Raw genomic sequence first — 16,604 nt, 5'->3', positions numbered from 1 at the left:
GAGACAAACTGAGGGTTTTGGAAGGGAGGGGAGTGGGGGGTTATGTGAGCCTGGTGGTAGGTATTAAGAAGGGCAGAGATTGCAAGGGGCACTGGATGTGGTGCATAAACAATGAATCTTGGAACACTGGGGGAAAAAAGAATCTGTCTCACATATTAGAAATGTCTGGCTGCCTCAGTCCAAAGAGCATGCGACTCTTTATTGTGGGGTTGTAAGTTCAAGCCCCATGTTGGGTGTAGAAATTACTGAATAAATATGTTCACTATTAAAAGAAAAAAACCAATACAGAAGAGACATTGGGTTCAGGGGTCTTAGGAGAAGCCCTACGAAGGGGTTGACAGGCTTTGTGAGTTCCCCAAGTAGAGTATGAAGTGGTTCGTTGGAAGTTCCCTGATGCCTTCAGGATCCAAAATTACCTTGGGGGATGCTGATGAGGAAAAGGGGTTTCAGTCAGTAATGGTGCGTTTAGGCATAAGCCAGTAGGCAGGAGAGGCAGGTATGGGAAAAAGTCTTTCTCAGCCCCTTCAACACCAGAGAAGACCCAGAGCAACCAGCACTCACAGAGTGCTAGGTGAGGCACCCTATGGGCACCGTCTCCTTCACCTACCATTCCCTGGACCCTAACCACAGTGATCACATGGTCTCTGCCATCACGTCCCCTGGCCCACAAAACATACTCTCCCTCTGAACACCACGAGAGTGTGGGACAGGCAGAGCCTTGCTGTGCCTGTAGCTCACAGTCTGTACTTGGGTTTGGGACTCACACCCTAACCTCGGTTCAGGAGGTGTGGCCACAGCTTCCCAGTATCTGGCATCTGACACACCCTGTCCATCTCCATCAGTCCTTCCCACTGCTCCCACTCCCATCACAAAGAGCCACAGGGGCATTTGCTCTTTGCAAGCTCTTTAAGAACAGACTGTTTAGAGACTTTAGAGATCTGCCTTATAGCTGAGAATCCTGGAGACGGGGGTCCTAGAGAGGCCACACCAGTGACACAGAGAAGACTGAATATTTCATTACAATGAGAGCAACTAGAAGGGCTTCCCACCAGCTGAAGCACCACCTCCCCACCAGCCAGACTGCTAATCCTTCAAAAGCACATGCTTCCTCCTCTGTATAATAGAAGATCCCATAGCTGGGCACACTGGACGATGGAGAGGGTTGAAACAAGTTAACTCAGCAAAGCTCATGCTGGGGCTTTAATGATGACATTGGTCACCATGTGCCCCCTCCCACTTGGTCCCTTCCCCACCAAACAGGAAAACAATAAATGGAGAAGTATTTTAAACAAAAGTCAAGGCAAAGAATTTAACTAGAAAACTCAACCAGAATATCCAACGCTAGGACATGCTGGCTGGGCACCCAGGACAATGCTAGACACTGTACCTCCCCGGAGAGGAGGGAAAACATGGCCCCAAGGATGGGGTGAAAGGGAAGGTACCAAAGAAACTGGTTCATAAACCAGTTTATGAACCCTGCTCAGTCCATACGCCCCACCTCTGCTATCCGCTCACCAGGGGGCTTCAGACCAGTCACTTCACCTGCTCAAGCCTGTGTCCTCAGCTAGGAAAGTGAGTTATCCCACAGGGACCTTCCAGATCTGCAGGTGGATCTCTAGGGTGATCCCAGGAAAGGCAGTGCCAAGAAGTGAGCCAGACTGTACACGGAGGGCACAACTACCACCAGGCAGAGCATTCAGGCAGGCTGCTCAGTGGCGGGGGAGTGGCCATGAAGGCTGGCTGGAGGCCTGGCCCTCGAAACCAGAGAATGAGGGAGTGGGTTGGGGCAGTACCCAGGCCGGAGCGCTAGAGAGCTCTCAGATCATCGCACTGGGGTTGGCCAGTGGCAGCACGGCTCTCACTCTATTGCGACCGTCTCTGATCCACGACACTGGCATCCTAATGGATCTGCCTGTCAGCCATGGATAAGCATGGAGCTAATAGACGTCAAACAGCATTTGCATTTCTGAAATGGCTTCATCTGCCCCCTCTCCCGGGACTCTCCAAACTGATATTTGAAATCTGGACAGATGGGTCTGCTCTTGGACAGCTCCTCTCCCAGAATCTCACAGGAAAGAAACAATTATTTAATTATTTCCTAAACAGACAGCCAGTGCTGAGCTTACTTAACAACCAGCCCAACCACGACCACAACCGGAAGCTGCTTTTATCCTGCGAAGGCAAGCAATTCCCTAAGAGACTCGTGCCCCTTGATGTTACAGTAGCTTTCATTCATTCACTCAGAGCCTGCTTTGCCACCAATCATCTTGTTCATCAGCAGCACTGCAGAAGGCCATGAGTGAGCGGGACGAGGGAGGGCGTCGAGGAGGTGAGCATCCCGAATGGGTGCGAGGACCCAACCACGCTGCTAGCTTTCACCCAAGCTCCCTCCCGGTGGAGACAGCAGGGTCAGGATGGAGTTTCCAGCTTGGATTTCAATTCCCGGGACTTCTAGCTGACAGAAAATGCTGCAGAGTTGTCTGTCTGGGGAACATCTGCATTTGGGGCTCACTCTAATACAGTCCTCGACACAAGGTAATGAATGTTTTTTCTGGCTTTCTCTGGCTCTATTTTAAACTGTCATCATTTTAAACCATGAAACATGTCAAGTGATAATTAAACCTCACCACAGACAGGTACGGTGGAAATGATTAACTTTTACCATTTTCCCCACATACATTTTGAATATTCTGACTCCCCACAGTATGGGATCATTACATTGATGGATGAGAAAAGTTGTCTTTATAATGATTTATTTTTAAAAGAACCAAAACAGGACTAAAAACTCTGTAGTTCTGCACTGGGTTTTAATTCGAATACTCCTGCCATAAGCTCACATGGAGAGACAGGAAGTGTGGGGGGAGGGAAGGGCTCTGACTGAGGGTTATCACCTCTAGCCCTGCCCCAGTGGGCTATGGGACCTGGGGCATGCCCCCAGCCACCTCCAATGATTGGTTTCCTCATCTGTCAGACACCCATGCTGATCTCCTCCTCCTGCCTAGCTCAAAGGTTTTCATGAATGAAGACATGAAATGACAGATGACAAAGCTCATTGAGAGCAAAAAGCAGCCTGCTAACACTATGCAATAGAAGATGCTCTTACTCTAAATTCTGTATACAAGGCCAAGCGGTTTGCTAGCCCAGCTTTACACAACTGCAGTTCAAAAAAAAAAAAACAAACAAAAAAACCAACTCAACTCAACTCATTTTATTTTCACCTGAAGTTTCTAAGCATGAGATTAGATCTGACCCTATCAGACAAATGTCCCCTCTTAGCCACAGGACTCCCATTTTGTGTCCAAATAGGCAGCGACTCACACAAATGATAAAAATTCAAATGCAGCAGCCAAGCAGCTGGATGGGAATGCTGCTTCCAGCAAAAAAAAGAGAGCAAATAACTGCTAAAATTAGTAAAACAAACAGATTGAAATGTATTTTTACTCTGACAACTCATTTTCCAGACCTGTGATTTTTTTTTTTTTTTCTTTAAGGCATATTTCTTCTGAACGTGGAGGTCCCTGTTTCTCCCTGGCATCAGCAGACATGGGAGGTCCAGCCACCTGGACCTCACAGGCATTTCAATTGCAGAATGACGACTCCACGTTTGTGAATATGAACAGTTCAATCACCATTGGACAAACAATGCTGCATTTCCATGGAGAATGTGCTTTCCTGATGGACCTTGGTTGAGCCCATTTAAATTCTTTGGTCAATTTCCTGTTGAGTTCAAAGGATTCCCCCATCTTTCATCTATTTACAAAATACAATTGCAATGCCTATGTTAGAGGGTGCTCATGAGAATTAAGGGAAAGACTGGAAGTGAAAAGATGGCCATTAAAAACTCTTCCAAACTAGGGAATTTGTATGAAAGCAGTGAAGTAAGGCTTTGACCATAAATTAATATATGGACAATCGAGAAGCCTTAGTAAAAGGTAGCTCTTGAACGAGAGCTCTGGTTATACGTGAAGTCCAGGTTCCCCCATCTCTGTCTGTGGTCCCTGCCCTACCACAATGCCATCACAAGCAGCTAGGACAGTGAGCGCGCCACCCCCCCCCCACCTCCTTCCCAAAAAAGAACAGGATCTCTAATGAAAAATGGAAAATAAAGCTTGTTAGAAGCCTTACGGTGGCAAGCACTGAAGTTTCCTTCAGGGGAGAAGCTGAACCTTAGCTTTGATCCTTCTGCCTCTGGCTGAAGGGCTCAAGAAAGGAGGATATGGTGGGGGTCTCAAGGAATGGTAACCCTCTCACAGACAGTGGCAGTGGAGGCTCGATGCACCTCAGCAGGTCATGGCATGTACCACCATGGGAGTGGGGAAACAGCAAGACAAGCCATTGCAGGAGGCAGCTGAAGCGAAAAACAAAGAAGGCAAGCACCAGGAATCTGGGTGCAGATACATGTTCCCTCACAAGCTCCTGTGACTTCTGGTCAGCAGGGTCGTATCTCAGCCTTGGTTTCCTTCTCCAGAAGACAAGAGACATGCCTTCTCCAGAAATATTGGGTGAACACTGGCTAAGCTCATCCTACCTGCAAGGCACTCCAAATCCTTTGGGAGTAGGTACTGGGATAGACACTCAGATGTGGAATCATAGAGTAAACGCTAATACACAGAGTAGACCTTATTTACCTTCCTGCATGCATGTGTCCTAACTGGGCAGAGGCCCAGTTGTCCTTTGGGGTCCCCCCTCCATGCCACCTTGACTGCAGGGGCTTGGCCTGACCTGTGTGGAGCCCAGGATCACAAAGCAGCCCACCAGGCTCATCATGGATTCAGGTGGCGGCACATGACCCCAGCCCATCTCACCCAAGGGGATCTTCGCACAGCTGCAGGAAATACCAGCTCAGGGGCACTCTCTCTTCCACAGGATGGAGAGACATACATGGGGAGAATGGACTTACCATGTAGGGAAATCAACTAGAAGGGGGTGAAAAGAGAAACCAGGTCCTCATGCCCTATACCAAGTGTGCCTGAGGCCAGCACCCTCACCCCTCACCCCCTTCCTGACTATCCAGTTACGTAAGCCAATAAGATCCTCTGTTTGTTTGAGCTGGTAGCTGATTTGTGATTTGCAGCCACATGTCCTCACTGACAGGGAATGCCATTAAGAGTCAAAAGGGAACCCTTTGTCAATATATCCTCTGCAGAAAAGACTTTCAGACTTTGCCTCTACCAAAACATTCAGTGAGTTGTTCCCACCAAGAGAACATTCTCCCATAATGGTCTACACTGAGCAAAGCCTTTCACACTCGGTTGTCGGCCCATCTGTGAGATGCCTGGCCAGTGACCAACATACCCAGGTGGCCTTTCTGTCTAAAGGATGCTTGTACATCTCCTTAGCTGACACATTCATTGATGTGTGTGCCCTGTAAGGGCAAGGACCACACCTTGTCCTCACTGCACACCCAGGAAACTCCAATCCACCCAAGGAAACTTCTATTAGCATCCAATAAACCCTGGAGAAACCCTAAGAATGGAACTTAATTTCCACAGGAGCTATCTCTCCTTGGGAAGTAGTAATTACCAAATGAGGCTTCAGACATTGATTCAGAAACACTGCAGGGGTGACACGGTAGCTGAGAGGCTGGGAACTCCTCAGGGGCTCCAAGAGATTAAGACAGGTGGGCAGTGGTCAGCCTACACGCCCGGGAGAACAGCAACAGCGCCATTCAACCACACTGACCATACTCAGACCCTCCCTCTGTTGACTATAATTGTGCCCCGAAGGCTACATGTCACTGTCTGGCTCCCACGGAACCAGAGGCCAGTCAGAACCTGCTCATTTCTGTGACAAATGTTCTCTGACTTCCTGGTGAGCACAAGGCAAGCTAATAAGCTTCCCTCATGCAACAGTCAACAATTTGCAAAAAAAATTTCTACATGCAGACCCTGAAGCGTTTCTTGGAATCCAGTGGCAGCCTTGGCCGGGAAGGGTAAGTGACAGAGGGAACAGAGAACCACGGGGTGGGCTGCCATGCACAGGCTCTCCTTACCTGGCCTGCCTGATGTGCAAGCACCACCACCACCCCTGCCCCCCCACGACCCCCCTTCCACCCCAGACACTGTGGCTCATTCACCAAGCACAGCACTGTCACCAGAGGATGCACATGAAGCCCTCACCACAGCCCCAGGAGACCAAGAGACAGATGGCTGGGCAGCAGGGAGCTCCGAAAAGTGAGTGTGACCAGAAGAGAGAGCACTGGCAAGCCTCACTCATTTTGATGAGAAGTCTCACCTTGCAGATTATTTCTAGTTTTAGCTCTGTTCCCACTGAAGTGGAGAGATTAAACATTTGTTAAGAGAACAACACTATCTGAAAATAGGAAGGCAGGTTTTTTTTTTTTTTTTTTTAAAGAGAGTTTTAAAAAGATGAATTAATTCTCATGACAAGAAGAGAATTAGAACATAATGGTCAGTTGGACTCTGTACCTCATTTCCTAATAAAGAAAGACTGCTCGGCAGCAATGAGACAAAAGAGACAGAAACAAATGCCTTTTAAGTCACAGATAATTAACCCCAGAGGCTTGCTGATGGCACATGAGTATTGCTAGGGCAAATGGCTTAGCAAGTTTGAAAAGAGCTTCAGTGTTTATATGGGAAAGACAATTTCAAGGCTTCCTGAAAAGCAGAGACTCCTTCTGGCTGATGGACCGGGCAAAGGGCGAAGATGCCAGTGTCAACCTTCACTGTGGGGCCTTGGAGAAGAAAGGGAAGCCTCTAGGGGAGGGACAGGCCTCAGCAGGGAGGGAGTGCCATCATGGTGGGCCACCTCAGTGTGCTGCAGGGCAGGGCTGTCTTGTGAAGGGCTCACCTCATTGGCCCTGGTTGGCACCCTTTAGGTATTGTGACTTCTTAGACTACCCAGCTCTTCCCCCACAAGTTCCACATAGGGATCTTATTCCAAGTGTGCAGTCACATCCCTGAGGAGACTCCGTGACAAGCACAGCCCGCGCACGGGGCTTCCCTGCCTCGCCCAGACCTACCGAGGCACTATCATGGAGATCTAGTTCACCTGCACCAGCTTGTCAGTACCAGCTAGCAGAGGGACCCACAAACCCCAGAAAGAGCATAGCCACTCTCTGAGGACCTTTGTTAAGGTGAGTGAGCCTTCCAAGAGCGCTGGTGAGAAGCAGCAGCACAGCAGATAGGACAGGGGGATCTGGAGTTGCGGACCCAGAGCCAAACAAGCCGGCAGCCCCCATACCTGTGATTCTGCCTTATGTTAAGTGGGTACGTCACATCAAGCCAGGTCGGCCCTGGGATGTAGCAGGCGTCTAATGCTTCTTCAGGGCTTGCTGTGTATAAGGCACCCAGGAGGCCAGGGGGAAAGGCCTGGCTTCCTGCCCTCCCAGGGCTTGCCCTACACAGCAGCATGAGAGCTGGCCCTTGAGTGCAGGCCATAACTGCCCATGCTGTGTCCTGTGGTGCTGAAACCCTGGGCAGGGAGTCACACGCGTGCAGTTCTAACAGCAGCACGGGCATCTGCCATCGTCAGCCCTGAGCTGCAGTGAGCAAGGTCCTGCTGCTTCCAGATCTCTGGGGACAGCTGGAACTGCCCAGGCGCTAGGAGGGAACAACCGCTCACCCAGAGCCTGGCGGACCTTTGATCAAGGAAGATCATGTGCAGAGGCAGGAATGAGGACTCGGGCTCACTTGGGCTATCTCAGTCCACCACTAATCTTTCTAGGCCCAGGCACTCAGAATTATCTCGGGGAAGCTCAGGGAACAGAAGCATGGGGTGACCCACAGCCCGAGACTCCTCTGGCTAATGCCATGCATGATCCTTGGCAGAGGCCCTTGTCCTCAATCCCTGAGCTTTATTCTGATGGAGTAATTGAAGGGGTGGTAACTATGACACTCAAGGACAGTTCTCACCCCAGTGCCCAGGGAACTTTAATCTGGGGAGAGAAATTTTATGTGTTGCCCTTAAGTTCTTAAAGACACCACCAAGAAGAGAGCAGTTTCTTCTGACTGTGACATGAAAGAATTCGAGCAAAAAGTTCAAGACTCTGACAGAAGAGAGGATGGGAACAGGCAAGGTTCCAGATAATTCCTCACGGTCAACAGGCCACAACATGCAAGGTCACATACAAGTCTGGTTGGAGACAGAGGGATGGGCTTGGTGAGTGGAGACATTTGTCACTCTAGGTCTAAGGCCAGATCTACATGGGCAAGATAGGAAGAGCCATAATGGAGACTATCAACCCCACCAGGCACGGATGCCAAGGAGGGAAAGAGGCGGAGAAGCCTTTTATCAGTGGAGCTTGCAGCCAGAGCCACCCCTGGATTCTCAAGTTTCATGAGACTTTCATGGCTTGCTGACTGTGATTCAGGATTGGGAATAATGGTCTGTACTATTACTATGTCCTTTTCTCCAGTAAGACTGAGGAATATACCCCAAGTCAGCCTGTGAGTAAGTAGAGAGGTAGGAATCTACTGCCAACCAATCTGTCATGCTCACAACTGGGTGTCAGATCGTTGTGTCCAACCAGAACACACCAGCCAGCTGTGCCACCCACTTCCCACTCAAGCTGGGGCAAGCAGGAACAATATAGTTTTCCAGCAGCTGAAAAATGGTGGCACCACCCAGAAAGAGCCCATTTCTGTGGGGCTAGAAGTAGAAAGAGTTCAAGAGTAGAAAGAGTTGAGGCCCAGGGTCTATTGGAGAGAAACAGCAAACTCCCCTGTACATGAGAGTGAGGGTAGAAAGGTGAAGGAAACTTCATCTCTTTGCCCAGAAGGCAGTCTTGGTTTGAAAAGGACCTACTACCCCAGGCACTGCCAAATGTGGCAAATTCCCTGCATCTGCAGCCATTAAAGAAGTTACCTCAAAAGAAGCTAGGAGTTTATTAATCCGTTTTACAGAAGAGAGTCAGCCAGATCGCATTATACCAAGACAGATTATGCAGGCAACTGAGAAAGATCCAGAAAACATCTGCTAAACAAAATCAGAATTAATGGTAAACAGAACGCAATTCTTGATAGCTGAAGTTCACCCAGATGCAGAGAACTATAAAGGGGCTATTAGAGGCAGCTGCCAATTAAGGGCTAATTCCAAAGGTTTTCAGAAAGGGAGGGTCTAGTCACACAGCAGGGGAAGGGGGGCAGTGCAGGCAGGTCATGTTTATTTAGGAGATTTGCATTGCTAAGGAGTCAGAGCCACCATGGGGGTGTGACAGTCCCTCCCTCTCTCAGTCTCCTTCCTTCAGGGAAGACAGTGCATCCCTGCTCTCAGGTCTCCCTCACATCCTGCCAGAAGTCAGGTAAGGCTGGCCTAGACGAGAACCTGTGAGAGAACCATCCCTGGGAGGCTGGATCACGCAATAGGACATTGGTACCCACACCAAAACTCACAGCTTCTAATCACAACGCAGTCGCAGACATCTGGAATGGTGTCTAGATCACTGCATGTTCCGAAGAGATGGCTGACAAGGGCTGAATTATCCTGGCCGCTTGGCTCAGCTCACTCAAGTGTTCTCTCAGGGCTGTAATTCAATGTGATGGAATCAGTTAGAGAAAAGTGCTGGTCTGAGCAGATGAATTCTGGCAGTCTCAATCAGCACCAGCCCTCAGAGTGGACACAGGAGTGTCTCAGAGAGGTGAGGTTGGCACCTTTGGCTGAAGCCTTAGAAAAAGTCGAAATTGAATTGAAGGTGTCTGGAGGGAGGTAAAAATACACGTGCAAAGGAAAGGAGATGAAGATGCAACCATCTGTCCTTCCCTAGGCAGCTAGCACAGGTGGCTCCCAGGGCTCGAGGACTGAATGAGGAAGGGCTTGGTGGCTGGGGCAGGCATGTGTCCTTCCCAGAAGACATCCTGCCAGTCCTGCAGTCCTGCCACACTCACTGGTACGACATATTTCCCTCCAGGTTCCCCTGAGAGCCCCAGCCCTAGGGTAACTTGTCATCAAATAACCCCTAGACAGTTTGCTTCTAAGAGTCCCTCTTAGCTCTCCAGCCTTGGCAGTGGGCATGAATGGGCAGAAGAATATGCACAAGAGAGAATCAGTGCATGAAAAGGACATTGGTCCAGAGGGAGTTCTTGTTCCCACAAATTAGCATGGAAAGGAAGGAAGATGCTCTCCTCTTGTCATGTGTTGCTAAGGGTAAATGCTCTCTGCAAACTTGAGAACTGTGAAGTTATTCTCATTATCACCATGTTACACCCGGTCCATGCAAAACCCATGGAAGTTACTGGACCCACATCATAGGCTCATCCTGGGCATTGAGGACACATTCCCTCTGCCTGAACTCCCTGGAGCAGACCTTGCAAAGGATCCTGCATAGAAGGCCAGCCCGGAGACAACTGAATACATAAGATTAAGACACCATGGGAAACTAAATTTGGGAAATGCAGCATATCACACCCCCTTTTGGGAGTCAGACTTAGCATCATAAAGGTCGAAGAGGTTCTGCAGTACAAGTCTCAACAACTAACTCTATACTGAGTCCAGCACTGGCCAAGTGGATTATTTTCCTAGGGCTGTGACTATAAAGTCCACAAACTCCAACCCCACTGTGGTCTATCTTAGACTCCATTCCCACCAATTTGAGTCCCTCTCACTTCTCACTTCACAGACTTATTCAACACTTCCCAAAAGTCATGTAGGATGAGCTTGTGGCTGGTCATCCGTTTGCGCCACTGAACCTGAGACGGAGAAGATACTCCTCAGTCAGATGTAGCCTGAAAACAAAAAATGGGAAGACATCTTGGATTGTGTGACTGGGAGGCTTCCTCCTCCAGACCTTGCCAAACTCTCCTGGGCCTGGTAAACTGGGCAGAAAAATTCAGTGTTACTTATTTGCTCCTCTTTCCTTTCCAACTGCAAAATAGCCCTAAGTGTTTGTTGAGAGACAATAATGTCTTATTTTCATCTGTAGGAATAATTGTTTATTGGAATATTTAGAGCATTTCTATAATTTTTATACTTGTGCACTCTTCTGGAGAAGAAAAACCATCCCACCATTCAAGCAAGTGAATTCTCAGGCCTGAAAACACTTGTAACCAACCTGCAGGCTCCCATTCCTCCTTTCCTTCCTGCCACGTTATAAGCACTGACATTAAGGCACTAAGCTATTTTAGGAACTCTCCAACACTCAACTTTGACAGAAACAAGCAAGAAAGACATCAGTTCACAATGGGGGGAAAAAAAAGTTTATGTGCTGTCAGGACAAATTTGCTGGTACAAACTCGAAGCATACACTCCCAGTCAGCCAGCTGTGAGAGCTGCTAATTCCAAAGACGAGAAGGTTATGGATGAGTAGAGCACAAGTCAAACACACCTTTGCTCATCCTCCAATGGTGTCAGTTTTCAGTGGACTTGGAGCCAGAGGTCCAATCCAGCCTTTTAAGGCCTCTGAGCAAATATACACATGATTCTCTTATACCCCAGCCTTAGTTTTAGAGACCTTTCTAACGTAAGGAAAGTAAGATTCCAGAATAGTTAGGTTGATATGTGATTCCATAATGCAAATTAATTCCCAACATTCATACTCGGGGCTACTGACATGAATTAAATAATACTAAAAACCAAATTTCATGCCAACTTTTCTGCTCAAGGCTATTTCTTTCCCATTTACATGGTCACCAATAAGAAACATGGCCTCCTGGCTCCACCATATCCACCCAATTTCATTTAGTTTTGAGATCGACACAATGCAGCTTACTCTACAGATGCAGTTCACAGGACACCAAGACCAAATCCAGAGACCATGGCAAATGGGAATGGAAGCCACAAAGTTTATCCCAGAGCTAGATTACCCAGCTCCTTTGAACCCAGGGTTCAAGCCCCATGGGTAGCAGCAAACAACCAGGTGGTCTAGTTTACCAATACACCGAGTATGCAAGGCTTGGGTCTCTTAGCTCTAGAAACATAATTTGATAACATGGCCATTCTAGGTCTTTCACTGTAGGGCTTAAAAGAAGAACTAATCAGGAACCAAGGACATATTACATTTAGAGGTCGATGTGGAATTTGCTCACACCTTTTAGCTCACCACTCTTTCTGGAGACAATGCTACAGAGAAGTTTGTCATTAAGGCTGAAACCAAAGAATCCAGACCAAGAATTCACTTTGATTCCCGACTTCCTCCTCCTAGCCCTGCAATAAAAAGATGATTGGCAAAGATGCCCCACACCATAGAAAATACATCTTATTTGACAGTTGGTATTGTTGAAAGTAAGAGAAACTTCAATTTCTAAGGAAAGGTTTCAGAAATCACCACCCATGCATACTTACATCAGAGACTGAAAAACAAACATGCTAGAGGAACCGGCGGTGAAAATGAACATAATGGAATTGTTGCAAAAGGGACATTAATTGGTTATTTCTATTTCAGCTTAGCGAAAGCTGTAAAAATCTAATTACAAATATTTTTCACAGTGGCACCTTCTCCCAGTTATTGAAATACTTCAAATCATAAACCATTTTTTATTATTGATGTTGTTTTTGCTGGATGAAACCAAACAATTACTTCAAACTCCACTCAAAAATAAGGCTTCTCTCCAGACCACAGATATGATCATGAAGAAGCCAGGTCCCCAGATCTTCACTTTGGATAGTTGAAGTAGAAGACACAGTTCTCTCAAGCAGCCCTGGATTTCAATTCTTACAGTCCTTCAAGGCAAGTACCAAATAGTCAGCACCCAGAAAAGGCCACATGAAATCTGAAAGAACAGGCTTCCCATGGTCTGAAGTTCATGTTAGCTTCAACAAACTACTTCCAAAATGTCAACACTGAGAACGGAATGGGTATGAATGCATTTTCCCTACCTTCTCTTCTTGCGACTTCAAAGCTTCTGGACTCCTGCAAGAAAAGAAAGGCTTTGTGTTTTTGAAGAATAATTCACATGTACAGATACTTGCAAAAATTTCACCTCTGCTAGCCATTTTTTCACAAAATGATGAACAATTCCATAAGAACATGACATTCAGCAATGCTGGGTCTACTAAACTCCCAACACACACATACACACAGACACCAGTAAAGGTAAACAACTTGTTGTTTGGGGGGCTTAATCAAAGAATACATTATTAATCATGTAAGGTTTTTTGTGGGGTTTTTTTTGCCATGGAAGGGCCAGAGGGAAAGGGAGAAAGAGAATCTTAAGCAGGCCTCATGCCTGATAGGGAGCCTATGTCAGGACTCAGTCTCACAATCCTGAGATCATGACCTGATCCGAAATCAAGAGTCAGAAATTTCAATGACTATGTCACCCAAGTGTCCCAATCATTCAGTTTTTAATGAATAGAGAGACAACTCTCGTGGTCTTCTTCCTTATGTGGAATCTGGACTGGTACTAAGTGTGAAGGAAGACCCTGACCTGGGCTGATACCACATCTTCCACCTAGACTGCAGGTACTATAGGGCTTGGGAAAAACACAAGCAGTTAGGAGTCAGAATGATCTGACCTGCAGTAGATTATGGTTTGTGGGGCCATAATGAAGACCACCATTGCTCCTGAGTGGGTCACTGGCATGATCTAGTGATTGACTGTGCTCAACTCAATAGTTTCCAAAGGGTGGGAATCTTACAATCTGGACAGCCAGTCCAGGCCAGTGGACTAAATTAAGCCTTTGGGTATTTGTTTTTTAAATTCATTTCTGCCTTCCCGCTTGTATAGGGCAATAAGCAAAGTGTTTGAGAAGTTATATAAGCAAAACAGAATTCTTGCATTGAAAACATTCATAGCTGAAAAAAAAGAAACATTCTTAGTTGGACAGGAGGCTACAGAACAAACATAAATTACTAAGAAGTAAAAGGGTGGTTTTACCTTGAAAAATACCAGTATATTCATATTCAGGTGGATACATAAAGGAAGGGGTTTTTAAAAGAGCCTTTGAAATAGCACTGCAGAATGTGCAGGCTTTCAGACAGGAGTAAGGGAGGGAGGGTTCACCAGGAAGAGAGAATGCTTAAGAAAAGGCAGGGTAAGGGGAGAGAACAGGGTATGCTCATGAAGCAGGAAGAGACCCAGTGAGAAGTAATAGGAGGGTAAAGCTGGAAACATATGCTGTGGTTTCACAACTAATCAAAAGTACCTACAATTCATCATGAATAACCAGTTTAGGATACAAAGTCTAATATCAAGAAAAGTGGAAAATCCATGCTGGAAACCAAAGAAGAGAGAATACGGTACCTAACAAGCTTGAGCCAACTTCTTGCCATCATGACAAAGAGGACCATTCAGCACCAGCACTTCTATAGCAAATGGCATTTATCTTTCACAATATCAGCATTCTTGTCTAGTATCCTTTGGGATCAGGAAGCAGAGGTAATATGAGGGATGAAACTGAGGAGGCACTTGAAAGTGTATCCCCTCCCCTGCCCCAAATTACATTCTCTGACTGCCACTTCTGTAATGAGTCAAAAGCCCAAGTGGAAACCAATGGAAGACACATGCTATAGGCCTGCAGCTCATCAGCACAGCCCAGTTAGTGAAATGAGCTTCTAGAATGCTGGTTCCTGAAGAGGGACCACTGAAAGCGCTAAGTGTTATGAGAGCTAAGTAAGCTGCAAGGCACATCATTGCACAAAGCCAAGCCCACACTGCTCCTCAGCTCTCTGCTACAGGGGCAGGCACCACATCCCTGGAACTAACCAGTATTTCTGGAACAGGGAAAATTCATAGGCAACTTATACACCTCAAGAAGAAGACTTTAGGGATGTCTTACTGCAACTGTATAAAACTTGTAAATTAAGAAAAGCTGACATCTGCATTATGTTGTATCTTCTTATCTAACAACATGGTATTTCTCATCATTTGTTCAAGTTTACTTTTATTTCTTCCAAGAGTATTTTATAATTTTCCTGTATGTATTCTGAATATTTCTTTTGTAGATTTTTTGTTATCATAAATAGAATTTCTCTTTCATTATACCTTCTAACTGCTTTTTATTTCTGTGTATGAGTGCAACTGGTTTTTATATGTGGATTTTTAACCAGCCACTTGACTGAATTTCTTTTGTTTTTTTAAGATTTTATTTATTTATTTGGCAGAGATCAAATAAAGGCAGAGAGGCAGGCAGAAAGAGAGGAAGGGAAGTAGACTCCCTGCTGAGCACAGAGCCTGATGTAGAACTTGATCCCAGTGTCCTGGGATCATGACCTGAGCCGAAGGTAGAGGCTTTAACCCACCAAGCCACCCAGGCACCCCTTGACTGAATTTCTTATTCCACTGATTCTTTTGGTGTTTCCTTCAATGTATTTATGTAATCTTCAAATAGCTATAATTTTATCTTTCCTTCCATTTCTTAGGTTTCTCATGTCTTTCTCTTGTCTTATTGCTTCAGCTAATTCCTCTATCTGATGTTAAGTGTTGTGGAAACTTGGCATGCCCATGGGCATACTGGTCTTGTGTCCGACTTTAAGAAGAAAACCTTTAGTGTTTCCTTACTAAGGGAAACAAAAGGCTGGCTTTTGGCTCAAGGTATGTCTACCATATTAATGAAATCCATGCACAATTTACTGAGTCTTTGAAATAAATGGATGTTCTAGCTTGTCCTTTTACTTCTTTACTGACCATTTCCCTCCACTGGAATGTGAGATGGGATGGCACCAATATCTTTTTCATTCTTGCTTCCCCAATGCTATCCTCAACACTGTAAGAGAGCAAGACGTTCAATGCTTGTTAGATGAATAAAAAATTTGTGTTGAATTTTATCAAATACTTTTCCTGAATTTAAGGAGGTTTTCATGATTCTTTTTCTCCTTAGATCTATTAGAATTCTCTTTAGCTCTAGTAGAATTCATGGTATTCACCTATCTCTGTATTTCTGGAATAAGCGTTTCTTAATCATGATACACTTCCTAAAAAATATTGATGGATTCTACTTGTAATGATTTTAAATATGTTTTTATATTAATATTCATAAATGAGATTGCTCTATTATTTTTAGGTGTCATTTTTTTCCTCAGATTTAGGAATTAAAATGATACCAGCTTCATATAATGAATTCAGAAGTTTTCCTTTTACTGTGCTCTGAAATAGTTTAAATAAGTGGAATTAACTGATCTTTAAAGGTCTCTTCAACTTCATTTCTCACATATTGATTAAAAGGTGAGGAAATAAAAGGTCAAAGAAGGTTAAACTTGTCCAAGTTCTCACATACTGGTCAGTGGCCAGCTGGGATTTAAATTTAAATTTCAAAGTTAACACATAACAAAGTTTATGCAGATCTCTACTTAATTCATGAGATAGTGTGAAATCAGATGAGAGATACTTCTACTTCAGGCTATGAGAGAAGAACTTGCATTAGACGACCAATCCTTTTGCTAAAAACAACTATAAAAGTTTGATTTAAAAAAAATGTTTTTAAAGATTTTATTTATTTACTTGACAGAGATCACAAGTAGGCAGAGAGAGAGGAGGAAGCAGGCTCCCTGCCAAGCAGAGAGCCCGATGTGGGGCTCCATCCCAGGGCCCCAGGATCATGATCTGAGCCGAAGGCAGAGGTTTTACCCACTGAGTCACCCAGGCACCCCCCCAAAAAATTTTTTTTGAAGGCATATCAGAGAAAAAAATGTAACCACAACTTAAAGAGATAATATTCAGAGAACAGAAAAGCCCACTGAGGTGCTAATTTCCCCCTTAGGGCATTGGCTG

At 45.7% G+C, this 16,604-nt stretch overlaps 1 protein-coding gene across 1 annotated transcript in view; it reads right to left on the bottom strand.

Moving 5' to 3' along the window:
- Positions 1 to 16,604, bottom strand: part of FSTL4 (follistatin like 4) — a 404,300-nt gene that overhangs the window by 350,757 nt on the left and 36,939 nt on the right. The window contains exon 3 of the mRNA XM_082725661.1: positions 12,772 to 12,805. Within this exon, the coding sequence (XP_082581787.1) occupies positions 12,772 to 12,805 (34 nt within the window). The remainder of the gene's footprint in view (positions 1 to 12,771; positions 12,806 to 16,604) is intronic.

The sequence above is a fragment of the Mustela nivalis genome (assembly GCF_964662115.1).
Source record: "Mustela nivalis genome assembly, chromosome: 3".
Classification (NCBI taxonomy): Eukaryota; Metazoa; Chordata; class Mammalia; order Carnivora; family Mustelidae; genus Mustela; species Mustela nivalis.
This window is presented reverse-complemented; position numbering and strand designations above follow the sequence as displayed.